We start from the raw sequence: 16,731 nt of genomic DNA, 5'->3' as shown, positions 1-16,731 counted from the left end.
ACTTGAAGTTGCTGAAAAGTATCATTTTACCTTCAATTATGAGAAACGTTTATTTTCATGAGACTTCTTGGCTGTAGCTTTAGTGGTGGAATGATAAAGCCAGATCCTGAATAATTTTTCCTACTACTGGAGTTACTACTGCCAATGGATCTTCCGTCGTGCAATTAGAATTTTCTCATATTACTCTAAGACGAATTTTCTTAGAGAATCGGAAAATTCATCTGCTTACTCAATGCAGGCAATTTCCACTACCATCTGCTGCTCAAACATCTTTCTAATCTCTGAAAAAAAAATATATATAGAAGAAGCACAATTCTTGAAACAGATCATGCAGTCATGGCGCTGTTTAATCAGATGACCAGTCCAGTGGTGTTTTTGTAACGAACACATTCACTATCTGGACAATGCCACGCTGAGATAAAGGCAGAAGCCTATGCAAAAGCAGAAACACTGCGTGAATGGAAACAATACCTTATTGAACATCATTTTCAGTTAATTACAGACCAAAAATCAGTTGCATTCACGTTTAATAATAAACGTAAAGAATGAGAAAATCATGGGATTTCATCTTGAGCTGTCATCATACAGTCACTACATCGCCCATCGACCTGGTAAGTGCAACGTGGCTCCTGATACACTTTCACGGGGTCATTACTCAACTATTAACACTAGCTTACTGCACGAACTTCATGATTCTCTGTGTCATCCTGGCGTAAGGAGAATGAATCACTTCATCTGTTGCAGGAGCTCCCATTATCTGCAGATGAAATCAAGATAATGATTAACTCTTGTTCAATATATGCTAAGATCAAGCATAATTTCGGTAAGTCTCCACAAACTGAGCTGATTAAAGATATTCAGCCCTTTAAAAGACCTAATTTTAATTTTAAAGGTCTTTTAACACCTGCAACTAGAAACAATATTTACTCGTAATCGTCTTTGAGTTTTTTTCCACTTTGTATTCGCTCATCTTAACATCTCCTCTGCTTCAGTTGTCATATCTTTGTGCCAGCTCGTCTAGATTTTTGGCATGCCTTCATATATACATGGTGACCTCGGTCACATTTTATGTCATCTGAACTTAGGAATTTCCTTCACGAAAAAGGAAACGCCACTAGTCGTTCCACTCCATATAATTCACAAGATAATAGTCAAGCCAAGTACTATAATGGTATTATCTAGAAGGCAATAATTCTGTAAGTAAAGTTCGGAGGTCTGGATATCTCTCAATGAGAGATGATACTTCCGAACGCGTTACATTCAATTCAATCACTGTTATCCACTGCGACTAACACGACACTTCGTGAACGGCTCTTTGGATTCACTCGTCGATCCTCCAGTGACAGTATAATACCAACCTAATTTGTGATGCCGGCAAATCTCCTCTCAAAAAACAAATACGTCACCATAAGGATGAGCCAAAATTGGATGAAGTTCAGATTTTAGAGGCTAATCCGCAAAATGAACATGTTCTTCTCGCAAAATGAAAGGGAATGTACGATTTCTGTTAGACATTTCGCACCACAAGATAATATTCATTCTACTGTGAAACCTGTGGTCGTTACACCTTTGAAAGTGACACGAACGGAAATGGTTATTGACGCCTGCGTCCCATCGTCTAGTCCCTCAAGCAGATTCTTTTGCTAGACTACTAACAAAGCACCTACAGTTCTTAATGTTAATGTACGTTTTAGTCGTCGTTCACTGCGTAGCAGAAAGCTTCCTAATATACCGAATTATATTATGATGTTAATGTTTTATGTCATATATTTTTTTATTTCTGGCACCTCCGATTTTTCTCAGGGGCTGTGAATGTTGTGAATGTTTCGTAATTATTCTTTAAGTTTAACGAAACAATATATCGTTATCTTATGTTCTAAAACTGCAGATGGCGATTAAACTGTTAGTAGATTTCTTGAATGTTATTTAACGCTATCACTCTGATGTATTTGACGTAGTTGAATAAAACCATATTGTGCTCTGATATTATTATGCTCACAGCCTAAATCAGTTCATCCTTTCTTTTAGATTTTTAATATACTGTAATTTTTTCTTGATTATCTTTATACTGATTCATGATTTCCATTTAACCCAAGCAACGCTAGCAATTGGCCGAAAATCTCGATTTACTCATCACACTGGGAGAGCGTCCAATAACATTTATGTATCTTTGGTTGAAACTGATCCAAAACATGTTATTATCCACCTTTTATGAATAGACCAGAAGTTTTATATGGTATGATGATAATTAATAGGACATCACGAGAATAATTGTGGTATTATTCCCAAAACATTATGAGTTAAAAGAGTTAAACAACCTAATGAACCAACTCTCACTTTACTTGCAATTTTATGATTCAACTTGCTTCGTAAACGTAAGAAACTCCGAAACATTAAACCATGTACTCATTAAGTTGTATCAAGATTCTTTCTAGCGAAGCAACAGTAAAACTTATATAGTGAAGATCCTGGCAGTATTTTTTATCTTGAACAGTTTATAGATGGAGGCGGGTCAGAAGAATACGATTTCATTAATTCTGAGCTCGTTAGGAAAAAAATTGGAAAGTTTAAAGAATGATAAGATTCTTGGGCCAGATAATATTTCCCAAGGGTTTTAAAGAAGGTTAAGGATAAGATATTTAAGACACAGGTTACTGTTTTTTTGTAAGTCCATGAACAGTGAGCAGGTCCCTAAGGATTGGAATGTCACTCCTCTTTTCAGTGGAGTTGTACTAGTAATGATAGGCCTATTAGTGTTACATTAGTTCAGAGAAAAGTTTCGGAAAGTCTGATACGAGATGTTTTGCAAAGTATAGAATTTTATTTTATATCCAACATGGTTTCACTAAGAGAAAACCTTGTCTTAAAAATCTTTTGATATTCTTTGAAGTGGTTACTGCTTATGTAGATGAGACTAGGTGTGTATATTTGACAAGTTGTCACATAACAGGCTTGTGGAAGAAATTGTCTCAAAAGGTGTGTAGGAAAAGGTTAAGTATTTTAAGAGAAAATTGGCTAGATGGAAAAAGCAGAGTGTTGTTTTAAATGGCGTTCAGTCAAACTCGGTTAACGTCACAATCGTGGCACCTCAGGGTCTCCTTTGTTACTTTTTTTATTTACGTAAATGCTGATAATATTAAGATATCTTATGTTGCGAGCAATGATGAGGATGCTACTACTTTACAAGAGGATTTAGATCGTTCAGTGAGTTGTGCAAATAAATGGCAGATGGGTTTTAATTGTGATAAATGTGAGATAATGACTATTGGTTGTCATTATTTGAATTATACAGTATCATGAAAGAAAGGGATCTTACTATAATGGTTCATCACTTTTTTAAATTATCCAAGCAGTGTGCTTTTGCAAGTGATAGGGCAAATAGGATTTTAGGTTTTATGTACAAAGATATTGAATACAAGTCTAGAGGTTATAATTTCATTATATGGATAATTGATTAGGCTACATGTGAAGTATCGTGTTCATTCTTGGGCTCCTTACTTAAGAAAAACATTCAATTGTTGGAAAGGGTTCAGAGGAGGATTACTAGAAAGTTCACTGGGATGAAGGATATTTGTCGTGTGAGGAGAAATTAAAATATTTGAAATTGTTTTCTCTTGAAAAAAAATAAAGGGTTTGTTTGTTTTGTTTGTTTTTTGAATTTCGCGCAAAGCTACTCGAGAGCTATCTGCGCTAGCCGTCCCTAATATAGCAGTGTAAGACTAGAGGGAAGGCAGCTAGTCATCACCACCCACCGCCAACTCTTAGGCTACTCTTTTACCAACGAATAGTGGGATTGACCGTCACAGTATAACGCCCCCACGGCTGGGAGGGCGAACATGTTTGGTGCGACCGGGATTCGAACCCGAAAATAAAGGGCATGCGATTGAAGCATTTAGGATTGTAAATTAAATTAATAGTATTGATGCGCCATCTTTGTTTTTCTTTTCATACCTAGTAGAAGTAGGAGGCACAAATATAAACTTTGGCACGTTAGGAGTCATATTTAGCAAAGACAGTTTTATTTCTCTAAGAGGTTGGTTGGCCTCTGGAGTTGGTTGCCTTTGGCAGTAAATATAATTGAGTTTAAGATAAATCTTGAAAACTACATGAATGATAAAGGCTGGCGATAAGATTTTAAAATAATTTTAGTCAATAGGATGGAACAGCTGAGCTAGATCACTAGTTCTCCTTGTTGTCTCTAAATATTATTATTCCCCGCTAGACAGCGGTAGGTCCCCAGATTTCCAACGCTGATATCAGGGGTTCGATTCCACTTGGTTTGCTCAGCAGATAGCCCGATGTGGCTTTGCTATAAGAAAACACACACTAAATATTATTTTATAAATATGTTATGGTGAAAACACAACTATAATAATAAATGGTCAAAGACCACTATAATGCAGCAATGTTGTTTTTTCACAGGCGGGTCAGGCATGGCCAGGTGGTTAAGACGCTCGATTTATAATCTGAAAGTCGCGGGTTCGATTCCCCTATAACCCCAAACACTCCCCCTTTTAGCCGTGGGGGCGTTATAATTGTACGGTCAATCCCACTATTCGTTGGTAAAAGAGTAACTTACGAGTTGGCGGTGGGTGATAATGACCAGATTCATTTCCGCTACTCTTACACTGCAAAATTAGGGATGGCTGGCGCAAGTAGCCCTCGTCTAGCTTTGCGCAAAATTCTTGAAACAAACAAACTCCCAGATGTTGGCGACTTTTTCATATACATTTTACTTCTCGTAAGAATATTACAATGAGAATAAGTGGTTTCACTAAATTGTACTTCTTTTGGTTTGTTCTTTGCAAAGGGTATTACAACAGATAAAACATAACATTACACAACATGATGTAATATGTAGATCCACTTGTAATGAAAGGTGTAAAAACATACAGACGATCAAAATACTCGTGAGAAATGACTAGTTGTGTAAAACTAAAAGAGTAGCCGAAGAGTTGGTGGGTGGTAGTAACTAGCTGCTTTCCCGAGGGCTATCTGCGCTAGCCGTTTCCTAATTTAGCAGTGTAAAACTAGAGGAAAGGCAACTAATCATCAGCACCCACCGTCAACTTTTGGGCTACTCTTTTACCAACGAATAGTGGGATTGACAATCACATTATAATGCTATCGCCGGTTTAAAGGTGTGACGGGGATTCGAACCCGCGACCCTTGGATTATAAGTCGAGCGTCATTACCACCTGGTCATATTGGGCCTTATTAATATGGCCTGACCCTCTTTCTAGCTGTGATCTAATCAGATAATTTAAGATTTCAAAAACTATCATGTATTCATTAAAGAAACGAATAGCATGTTTTTAAAAAAAATCAAAGACGGCTTGAGTACTTTGAGTTATAGCAATCAACACTTAGAACTAATGTTTCTTTCTGAGTTTGAACAACAATGATCTTTTGTTTTTGTTTCAGAATAGTCAAAAGTGATTCGTGAATTGTTTGGAGCATGTGATTTTTGTCAATTGTTGTTGGTAAAAATGATACTGGATTTTTATTTATAATTATTTTCTATATGTTTATTGGTTTTATTCCAGTTGATGATGTGATTTAGATAATAATACATACACGAAGATTATATTGTTACGACATCACCAGTGGCTCAACGGTATGTCTGAGGATTCACATTACCAACTGGGTTTAGATAGTAGTGGTGAGCAGAGTACTGACAGCCCTTTGTGTAGTTTTGTGTTTATTACCAAACACACAAAATATTGTTAAATGTAAAACATTCGATTTAGTCCTTGTGTAATCCAATCACAGTTCGCTTTCACAGACGCTGGGAGAACGAATATTTCCGAGTAATGTCGAATATTTCCGTAAATCTTAACCAATGAGCACCTGAGTGTGATACTATTGTTTAATTTACTGTTGAATTTTGTTAACTTTAGGCTTAAGTATTCAGTTGTTGTTACCGTGTTACTTAGTGGTGTAAAAAGAGTGTGATATTTTGTTCAAAGAATATCATCTGAGACTATTCAAAATATAACTATAACTATTAGACAAGCCTGTTATTGTTTCAGGAAATAGTAACAATATATCTTAAAGTAAGTCGTAATAATGTTACGGACCCGACTAAATTAGTAATTCTAACAGTAATAACAATAGTGTGTGTAATTCAATAATTGTAAATTTCGCAGTCAAACATTTTACTTTTTATGTATTTGTTATCGCATTCCTAAACGGATTCATATTTCTGGGCGCAAAGCAACGACTTCTCACGTTTATTCTACTACGTTGTACCATTATAACAGTACAAGTACTACTTTTTGTTAGTCTAACTGCTTGTTGTTTTAGTGCCATAACTTTCTCCAAATTTAGTTTTTCGAAAGTAATTCTTTTAATGTATTTTTAATTTGTGTAATCTGGCGTTCAAATTCTAAAATTTATATGTAAGTTGACATTAACGATTAGAATTTAGATTAAGTAGGCTTACATAGAAGGAAACGATTATAAATATGAGAGTTGTAACGCTACTAGTTCAGTGAAAAATGGCAATAGCGAGCAGAGTCGCTCAATCTAGGTTAAATGTTTTCAAATTGTATATAGTTAGCGTTATAGTTATATTGACTTACTATCTTAGATTAGCATTTAAGAGTTATTAAGTTTTGCAGTTTAACTTTTACTTTTAATGAAATTAAAGCAAAGTTATAGCAATATATGTGATTGAGTTTACATACATGTTTAAAATTTGTGCCTTGGAGTTGATGCAAGTCAGTGCATTTTATTATTTTCATCAGGTTTTGGTACTTAGATTATAATATATTTGAGATTTCGATTATTATTTTTTTTTTTGCTGCTTTACCTCTAAGAATAATTCATATTGTATTTCAACACAGGTGTCTATAGTAGGGTACATGCAAGATAAGTATACCAACATTTAATTAAGGAGTTTGATGATTATTGGTCATATTACATGTGTTTTTCAGCAAAATTATTTCTTTAAATAACATTTTTTTTAAACAGTAGTGAGAACTAAATAAACACAGACAGCAAGTGGAGTTTATATGATTAAGAGGTTATACAAGTGAAGTATGAGATTCTTGAGACAAAGAAAAGTATTTTTAATCTCAGAATGAAGATCACTTTGCTTTTGTACTAGTTAAAAATAATCGACAGTTTCATGAACAAATATTAATAAAAAATTCTACATTAAAAAATCTGATTTCATATGAAAAAGCCATGTAATGTTTACTAAAAGTCTGTCAAGTTTTGTAGAGATACACTAAATATATCAGAAGTTACTAGTATGTGAACTAATAAGTACAAATGGTTATGGATTTGGCCCAAAGGGCCCAGGTAGTGTTGGTAAAGTGAAGGAATTTGATGAGTGTTGTTCATATAACATGTGTTTTTCAGCAAGATTAGTTTTTCAAATAATATGTATATTTTTTTAAATGCAATAATTATTTGTCTTCCTAAATCCACTGAGAATTAAATAAACACCTGAAAGATAATGTAATTCTTTATATTTGTACAGATAGCAAATGGAGTTTATAAGAAAACTGGGTATTGGTTCTGGAAATAGTCTTTGTTATGTAAGATATAAGACTGTGATCAAACAATATTCAAAATTGTGTATCATGACTCTGTGTAGACATTCTCTTAGCATTATTAACTTATTTTGTATTACTTAGATGAATGTTGTATTGAGTCCCACTGATATAAACCATGTTTAAAAAGGGGCTTGATCTTTCAAGGCTATCCTTGCTAAACCACTATTGGAAAAAATAAAATCATCTCACTTTTCTTACCACCAAAAGAATGATACCATGATGAATCAGGTTAATTCCAATGTTTCATATAAGATGCCAAGGGTCAGGAATATTAATATTTTCTCTTTTAAAAACATTAAAAAAAACTTAGCCATTGGTTTTCAACCAAATCTTACCAGAACTATCAATATACTTTAAGGGTACATTATCCATTTTAACATTGTGCTTTAACTTGATTTCAAAAATCATTATTATTATTTTTTATTATTACTGCCAAATGTTGCTCATAAACCCTCAATATCTTTTTTTTTTATCCAAATCTCTGAACCACCTTAAAATTCCATAAATTTTAACCTGTCAGTAAATTTTAACTTTTTATAATAAAATTAAAGTTATGACATCTCTGGATTTTTTAAATTATGTCCTTAATTTTCCCGATAGGTTTGATCCTTCTCATTATCCTTTTAATCTTTTAAGGAATTTGCTCATCAAGGAGTGAAAGTAGTTTATTCTTAAAAGTGATTCAGATCTGTTTTGCACTGACTGCCTTTTAACTCATTATCCTAATTTATTGATATTATTTTTTATGGCCAAAGAATTGACTTTCCAAAATAATTAGGAACTTAAATTTCGTTTCTTTATCTCAATATGAAACAAAACAACAAATGTAATTTATTTAATGACCACTTTCCTAAAGGTTCCCCAACCTCAAATTATGTAACAGTATCCTCAAGAGTTGTTAAGATTATAAGAAACACTCAAAAATGTGATAGGAAAGCTATTCTACTATCTAATGCTGTTGTCATTAGGATCTGTGAAACATAGAAAAGCCAACTGTCAGTTTTTTTTAGGTGGTAAAATGAAAACTATCAATACAATTTGAGCATGCCAGATAGCTAAGTTGGTTAGGTCAAGATATATTTTTAAGGTTCAGATGAGCTTATGTACACACACTGCATGTTGTAGAGTGCAGTGAAATAAGTTTAGAATAGTGTCAAAGTTTTTAAATAAAAGTAAAAATGAAACTTTCATAATTTTCTATGACTGATATTTGCATTCTTGAACCAAAACTTTCAAATAGCTATTATGGGACATTAATAAAATATTTTTTTATTCTAAGACCTACAGTTAATAAACTGGTCATCCAAGTTCTATGGCAGAAATTAAATTCTCTTAAATTCAGTAGTTGTAGTTCTGATGACATTCAGATTTTAGTATTGAGTAATTTTTTTGCTTTTAATTTAAGTTGAGAATATTTTAGATTTTGTGTTCAATGCCATTCATTTGTAAGTGTGACGTTCTGAGAATTTTGAATTGAAAATGGACTTACTCTCAGAGGGGTTTCAGAGGCCAATTTTTGGAAAAAATATTTTTATAAGCTTTTTTTAGGCAAATAATTTAAATCAAAGGAAACACTTTTATGTAATAATGAGAGTGAATTGAACAACAAAAAAGTTCCTCTTATATCTTGAAATTTAATGGTTTTCATAAAGCTTGTATTTTATACATACTGCATTATCATAGTGAATGAATTGATCATATTTGAAACCATAAAATGTAGCATATGTTTGTACAACAAAATGGAGACTTTATTTTAGGTCTCATGCTGGTACAGTGGTAAGTCTGCAAACTTACAATGCTAAAATCAGGGGTTTGATTCCCCTTGATGGACTCAGCAGATAGCTCGATATGGCTTTGCTATAAAAAAAAGAAACAAACAAACTTTGTTGTAGTCCTTCATGTTTGAAGAATGGACAAGGGCTCTAAACAGTTCCTGCCAGATAGTCCATGAGAACTTTTAGCAAGCTGATATTGTATCTTTATTATTTATTTAAAAAATTGGACAATAAAAGTAGCATTGACTGAATTGTACTGTTTTTTACCAAAAGAAGAGAGTTTTACTGGCTAAACTGAGATGTCCAAGATGTTCAAAGTGTGCCATTAAACTAAGACAACCAACAATCTGTATGGTGTTCCACGTTGTCTCATGTCTCAAGTTGCTCATAAAGAGCAATTCAGATTGCAGATGAATTTGCTAAATCTCTTCTTGCTAGTCTGAATTTGCTTACAACTAGTATCCAGATTTGTAATATAAATCTTAAAACACTGACTTGATTTCTCAGTTACAAATATTTTGTTTTTGTGTACAAAATGAAAGAAAATGTTGTATTATTGTATAACATCACCAGGCCAATAAAAACTACAAATATAGGCCTCATAGCAGTCAAAAGTGTTCAAAGCTATCTGAGCTTGCATGTGTATATAAACAACAGTGAATTGTGTGGATTTCTATCATGATAAATAACATTAGGGTTTGAATTTAAAAGTGTTTTTTGCTTAGTAAGAATGTAGAACCAGATGTAGACCTGAAACAGTGGGCAAAACTCATGGGTACTTTTTAGTATCAGTGTGATGGCATCTATTAAACATGAAGGATTCTTTTCATTTATTTTCAAGGCACCTAAATCCTGGGCAGTTGTTGAGCACTGATATTTGCAAACAACAATATTGCTGTAGTGAGGCTATCTTCACTGAGCTGAGCATTTATATCCTTATATGGGCATGAAGAAATGTATTAAAATATGCAGTAATATATTTAAACTATCCTTATATAACATTCTAACACAACAGGTTGACAAACCTTTTCCTCAGTTATATTAGCATTAACCTTGTCATAATGTCAAATGTAATTGTGAATTGCATTTTGATAATGTTAAAAAAGAAACAATTTTTGAAGTACAACTGGAGTTAAACACATATTTCAAAAATAAAAAAACTTTGCCAAAAGAAATATAAAACTATAATATTAGGTTTAACTCTCAGCTGTTGACAGTATTTCAGTGATTGAAACTTACAAGATAGAGTTAACCTTAAAATACATCTCGTACTTGAACAATGCACTTATTTTCATTTGAAGTCAAATGGTTGTTGCACTTTATGCAGCATGTTTTGATGTACTTACTTAGTGCAATTTGAACAGAGTTCTCTGAATAATATGTTGTTGTCAACTGTACTATAAACATGTACTAAGATTGATTTAAGCTAGAGGATGGACGTGACACAAAAATCTGTTGACGACAGTTTACTAAAATCGGTAGATATCAATGTGAGATAGCTGTTTCATTTTCTTATCTTTGAAGATGGGTATAGATATGTTTCAGTTTTTTTCTTTTCAGTGACCATGAGAACAGATTTATCCCAAAGTAAAAATTTGAATGAGACTTATTGTATTCATCTTTTAACTTCTCATTGGAATGATCACATTAAACTTTTTATAAAATGTTTAAAATATCTTTTATGTTTAGTTGAATATTGTACTGTTTTGAGCATTTTGTAATTAGAATATACTGGTTTTTAAAGTTATAAAAATTTTCTTGATTTTGTGTTTTTTCTTTGTTCAGTTGTTTTAAGTACAAAAACTAAACAGATGAATTGTAAGAACTTTTTTTTTTGTCTTTAGGTAGGTTCAGGAACACAGACAAAATTCTGCCAATTAAAGCAATGTCACAATTTGCGGCAGCAAGTAAAAATCCACCTTGGGCAAGAAACACTGGTAAACATTTGATGTTGCAAGACTTTATTCATATTATTAATATTGGAATGAATTTGTTTTATATAATTGTTTTACAATATTTGTTTCTTTATGTGAGTATATCATAATCCACTATGTCATTAGGAACTGTGAACATGAAGGACTGGCTTATTTATGCCAGTTATATTTAAAAGTAGGCTTCTATTACATTAACTTTATAGGTACTCAATGACCTGAGAGTGTGAGTAATTCACACACTGAATTTATGTGTGAGGGGTATTTTTTATGCAAGAAAACTTGAGAGCACACCTAATAAGAATGCTTTCTATTGGTGAAATTAGTTCATACTGCATGTGACCACTGTCAATCCTATTCTGTTATTGCATCACATCATGCTTTGTAAAAGTTAGCTGTGATTAATGAACAATGGATGAAAGAAATACGATGACCTTGGCACAATAAGGACCGTCTGCATTTACTGAACAACTAAACACATATCACTTAAAATTACATGGAGTTTGGAAGGAAATGTAGATATGTTCTCAGTGTGATTATAGCTAATTAACTGTATATGTTTTGTATGTTCAAGTGATTAAACGGTTACTTTTATTCCCTGTTAGTTTTTTGAGGAACAGATATTAATGACTCAATCTTTACTACCAGTTAATATCAGTTTATTTTTTAATTATCTTGGAATGTAATATTAAGTTTAACTGAATTGAAAAGCTAGATATGATGATGAAAAACAAGCTAAAGAAATAGGAAGAGAAAAGAGGATCTATTGCTATAAAGTGTATGTATATATAGCATATTTTAAAAAGACCATAAGGAAAATATTATCCTTAAATTATTATTTTTGCTCACTTTCAAGTCAGTAACACAAGGATGTAGTTGAAGAGTGTGGAGTCATGATAATTGAAAATTAATAAGTCATTCTTAAAAATTAATATTTCACATTCAAATGTTCAGTTTTTTTTATCCCTGCATATTGATTCTGAAGATCATTCTGCCATCATCGTTGAAACAGTGTTGAGAATCCTGGCTGTGTTGTATACAATAGGGCTTGAAATTAATGGTGGATAGTGTGCAAAGAACCATTGACTGTCAAGGAGCACTGGCATTTATTTAATAGTTGAAAATCTAGGCAGGGTTATGAATATTCAGACTAACTGTAAAAAAATGGTCAAGATTATTAAGGAAATATGTCTGGCTGCAAGCAATAAAATTTATGGGAAAGAACACACTACAATAACACAATGTAACACAGATTTTGTTCCTGGATAGTATGTGTTATTTCTTAATTGCTTATGTTGTCAAAGCACAGAAAATATCTATTATTTCCTTTGAACTTTGCTTTTGTGACATGAATAATGAAATTTAGAAATTATCCTATTTTCCATGTAAAACAGGCAAATAAGGTCTGAATAAAACAACACATGAATCAAGATTTACATGTATTTATACTAAAGTTATTCAAAAATGAAGAAAAATGTTTAGAAGTGAGTAGTTTTTCTTGATTTGCAACTGTAATGTAAATCACTTTCATGTATCAGCCCCCAAACATAGTCTCCCATCATGTTTTTGTTATATGCGCCTTGGTATAGGCATTCAAAGTCTAGTATATCTTGGTGGAAGCACTTGTCTTGCTCCCATGTTTTGAATTTATCAAGATGATCGTCAAGGATATGGACTTTCGGGGACATCCTGCAGCTCATTTTGCCGTAGTTCTTCAACAGAGCCTCAACCAGTTCCACATAATTTTCAGCCTTGTGATAAACCCTGAACCACTGTGATAAAGCTGCCTCAAGCTTTTGTTTTTCCTTCCTACTGAGCTTCTTGGGGAATTATGTGCACTCCAGTGTCTTCTTTATTTGTGGTCCAACAAAGACACCAACTTTAACCTTTACCTCGGACAGGTTAGGGAAGAAATCTCGAAGGTACTTGAAGGCTGAGGACTTCTTATCAAGAGCTGTGACAAATTGTTTCATAAGATCCAATTTTATGTGCAGTGGTGGTCCACTAGTGGCTCACACGTAACATTGTGCTTCCCCACAGAGAACTCGGTTTGTTGTGGCCAGTGTTGTAGTCCACTACAGTGTCCCTGCTGTCCCAAAGGCAGAGATAACAGGGAAACTTGGTAAAGCTTCCTTGAGACCCATCAGGAATACCACCATTTTGAAGTCTCTGATAACCTCCCAGCCATACTCATCACACTTCAAAGCTTTTAGCAAGGTCTTGACGCTGTTGTATTTCTCTTTGAGGTACACCGAATGAGCCAGGGGAAGAGATGGATGCTTATTCCCATTATGGAGCAGCATAGCTTTGATGTTTCTGGATGAGCTATCAGTGAAGAGGCTCCTCTCATTCCCATTGCCTCACACAGACCAGGTACATTGTAGCAGAAGCAGAGCCCATCTTGATGAGTGAAGGGGCTTAAAAATGTCAGTGACACTTCCTCTGACTTGCGACTTGCACACTTTCATCTAACAAATACCACTCCTTGAGCCTAGATGTCAAAAGCTTGACATTTGACTTTATTAGACCAATATCTCTGATTAAGTCACTGATGTCTCTTTGGTTGGGGTAGTATGAGTTTCTCTCACTAGCTGCACCTCTGAAATTGTAATCTGGATCTACAGTGTCTACCTCCTCTTCTGAGGATGGCTGCTTTCTCTATGGCAGAGTGGGTACAGGGAGCTCAGGGCAGTGTGGCACTGGGGCGATGGACAATGGAAGGTCTGGATGTATGATAGCAGATGCATTCTTGCCAACCCGACGTTTGGAAGGGTTCATCATGCAGAAGTAGCAATTGCTTGAGTAGTTAGTGGGTTCACACTTCATGGCTCTCTTTTCCCCTCTGTACCATCCTGCAAAAGAACAAAATAAAATTGTTATGAAGAATAAATTTATTTCATCCACAACTAATGTGTGAGAGATCCATGCAAAATATTTTGTGCAATTTTTTTATACTTTTGGAAATTAAAAAAAAAATAAATTAAAAGATATTTAAATTTTAAAAAGTCTAAAATTTGTATAGTACAAAGTTTTACTATTCAATAAAACAAAAATTGTCTGTCTTACCTTCTAGAGTTTTTTAGCAGTGCTTGCAGGTGAAGTGATGTGCCTAGTGTTTGTCTTGATCCCTGACAAGCATGCTGAAATATGCCTTGTAGGCTTCACACATTTTAGCAGGTGCTGTCACAGAGTATGTTTTTGCTCTTGTCTTAATAAATTGGCCACATACATTGCAGAATGTGTCTGGAGAATGTTTGCAGCTTCTTGATGCCATCTCTGACAAAATCAGATAGGTCTATGTGTTCACTTAGGCAGCTAAAACTAAACTGAAGTGGTGAGTGGTGAGCCCCTGTATATATATTACTATGGAAATTTCTAGAAAATTCTAAAAGGTAATTTAAAATTCTCATAAGTTCTACAACATTCTTGAAAATTCTTGTAAGTTCAAGAAAATTCTCCATCAGCTACTCAGCACTGAAAATACCTAGAATGTTCTGGAAAATGGGTAATTTTGAAAATTTCATTAACCAGATCACAAAGGCAAAGTTTGAAGAGAAAAATAGATCTTTTCCATTTACTTTAGGCATAAGCAATTGGAATATAACACTTTCTGCCCAGGAACAAGAAAAAGTAAAAATGTTGTTACATAGTGTAATTAGTCAATAAACATTTTCCAGTAGCTTATTGCACTTTGCTCTTGTGCATCTATCATAAGTTTCAGCTTTTTATTTTATCTTTTCCATTAGAAAACGTGGTTGTTATCATAATAATTATTTATTTTATGTTTTAATTTATCAAAGTGAAATTCGTTTCATAAGACTAATTATATCTGTTAATGGCACTCAACTTCTAGTAACTTGAAAGTAACTGGCCAACATTTACCACCAGCAAAATGTTAACTTGAAGCACTGTATGGAAATAAACTTTTGAAAAATTTTACTAGTATTTAAAAAATACTATCAATAAATGGAATCTTGAAATTAGTCTTAAGCTGCAGAATTATGAGCAGCACACTGTGGATAAGAAGAAAATTTTCAAACAAAATAATTAGCTTATGAAAATGCTTCATCGGAAGATAAAAGTATTTGTTTAATTATTTATAATAACTAATGAAATAATTATCAGCAAGATTCAAGAGCATTCATGATTTCAAAATATCTACATTTTTTAAGCTGATTTTTGAGCATTGTATCTTTTTAAATTATCTACTATAATGGATTTAGTTCTGGAAGTTAAAATTTAACACTATTTCAGCTTAAATGTTAAGAATTTTTGAATGTTGAAAGTACCCTTTTTTAACTCTCTGCATAGGTTTGGTCTTTGGGACTGGCCTCATAACCATTTTGTGCTTGTTATAATTTTAATTTTATAACTTTTATATTAGTTAGTATATTTTGAGTATCAGTAAATATTACGATGCTTTCATAAGCATTAAGTTTGAAGGTTTAAAAGTTTTATCACCCATACCAGTCATTTTTAGAATACATTTAAATGTTCAGTGTTAGCACCATTATATTAGTGATGAATTATTTGGATAATATTTGACAAACAGATGAATATATATATATATATATATATAGTTTAAGATCTGTCTTTGCAAGCTATCCTCTGCAGTACACAAGAAATAAAAACTTTTATTTTTGTTTTTTTCTGTGAACTATTTCAGGCCTTTATTTATCCAACTATAGCCCATTTTGGCCAGATTTGGTAACTTATAACCAGTGATAATACTATTTTTAATTGTTTGGCATACTGCATAAGTATCAAGTTCACAAAATTGTAAAGTAAGGATATAACAAAAATATAAATCAAAATATTCCTGAAAAATAATACATTTTAACCAGCTATAATACTGATTTTGGAAAATCACAAATGCTTGGTTATTTGAGCTTAATGATCAGTTTTTAATTATTCTGATTATCATTACACAAGTACTCTGTATTAATTGAAAATTAAGTGTTTTTGCTTAGTTTATTCAATTAATTACTGAAAGGAACCATGTGGACTTTTTGTATAACTTATTTAGACCAAAAATATTATTTTGTACTATTTTTACTCAATTCTTTGGGTGTTGTTATATATTAATCACAGCACTTTTTTTTTTTTACAATAATTAAATGGCAACCTTAAGGCAATTCAAGTATATTTTATATACTTTTTAATGAATCACAAAGATAAGATTTTGTTTAAATTAATGTCTTTTAATATGGACTCAAATTGTCTTATATTATTATTGCTCTGTAGTAGTTGAGAAGTGGATGGTCCAGATTTTCAACAACTTGCTAACTAGTTTTTTTTGTACAGCTCGGGGGTGGGTTTAGAGTCAACTTTGAGCTCCTCCATTATTATTTCAGTTCATGATTATAAGATTCAAAAGTATTTTTGTTCCATGGTGATTTCAAAAGTATGAGAAAAAGTTATTTGGAGCATTGTGTTCAATACATTTGTAGGTGAATTTTT

At 32.9% G+C, this 16,731-nt stretch overlaps 1 protein-coding gene across 1 annotated transcript in view; it reads left to right on the top strand.

Annotated features, from left to right (window-relative positions):
* The first annotated feature begins 5,871 nt into the window (after positions 1 to 5,871).
* Positions 5,872 to 16,731, top strand: part of LOC143235703 (cell division cycle and apoptosis regulator protein 1-like) — a 70,608-nt gene continuing 59,748 nt past the window's right edge. The window contains 2 exon segments of the mRNA XM_076473916.1: positions 5,872 to 6,056; positions 11,185 to 11,277. Of these exon segments, the coding sequence (XP_076330031.1) occupies positions 11,226 to 11,277 (52 nt within the window). The 5' untranslated portion in view covers positions 5,872 to 6,056; positions 11,185 to 11,225.

The sequence above is a fragment of the Tachypleus tridentatus genome, chromosome 12, assembly GCF_004210375.1.
Source record: "Tachypleus tridentatus isolate NWPU-2018 chromosome 12, ASM421037v1, whole genome shotgun sequence".
Taxonomy (NCBI): Eukaryota; Metazoa; Arthropoda; class Merostomata; order Xiphosura; family Limulidae; genus Tachypleus; species Tachypleus tridentatus.
The sequence above is the reverse complement of the archived record's forward strand: the minus strand, read 5'-3'. Positions and strand labels throughout refer to the sequence as shown.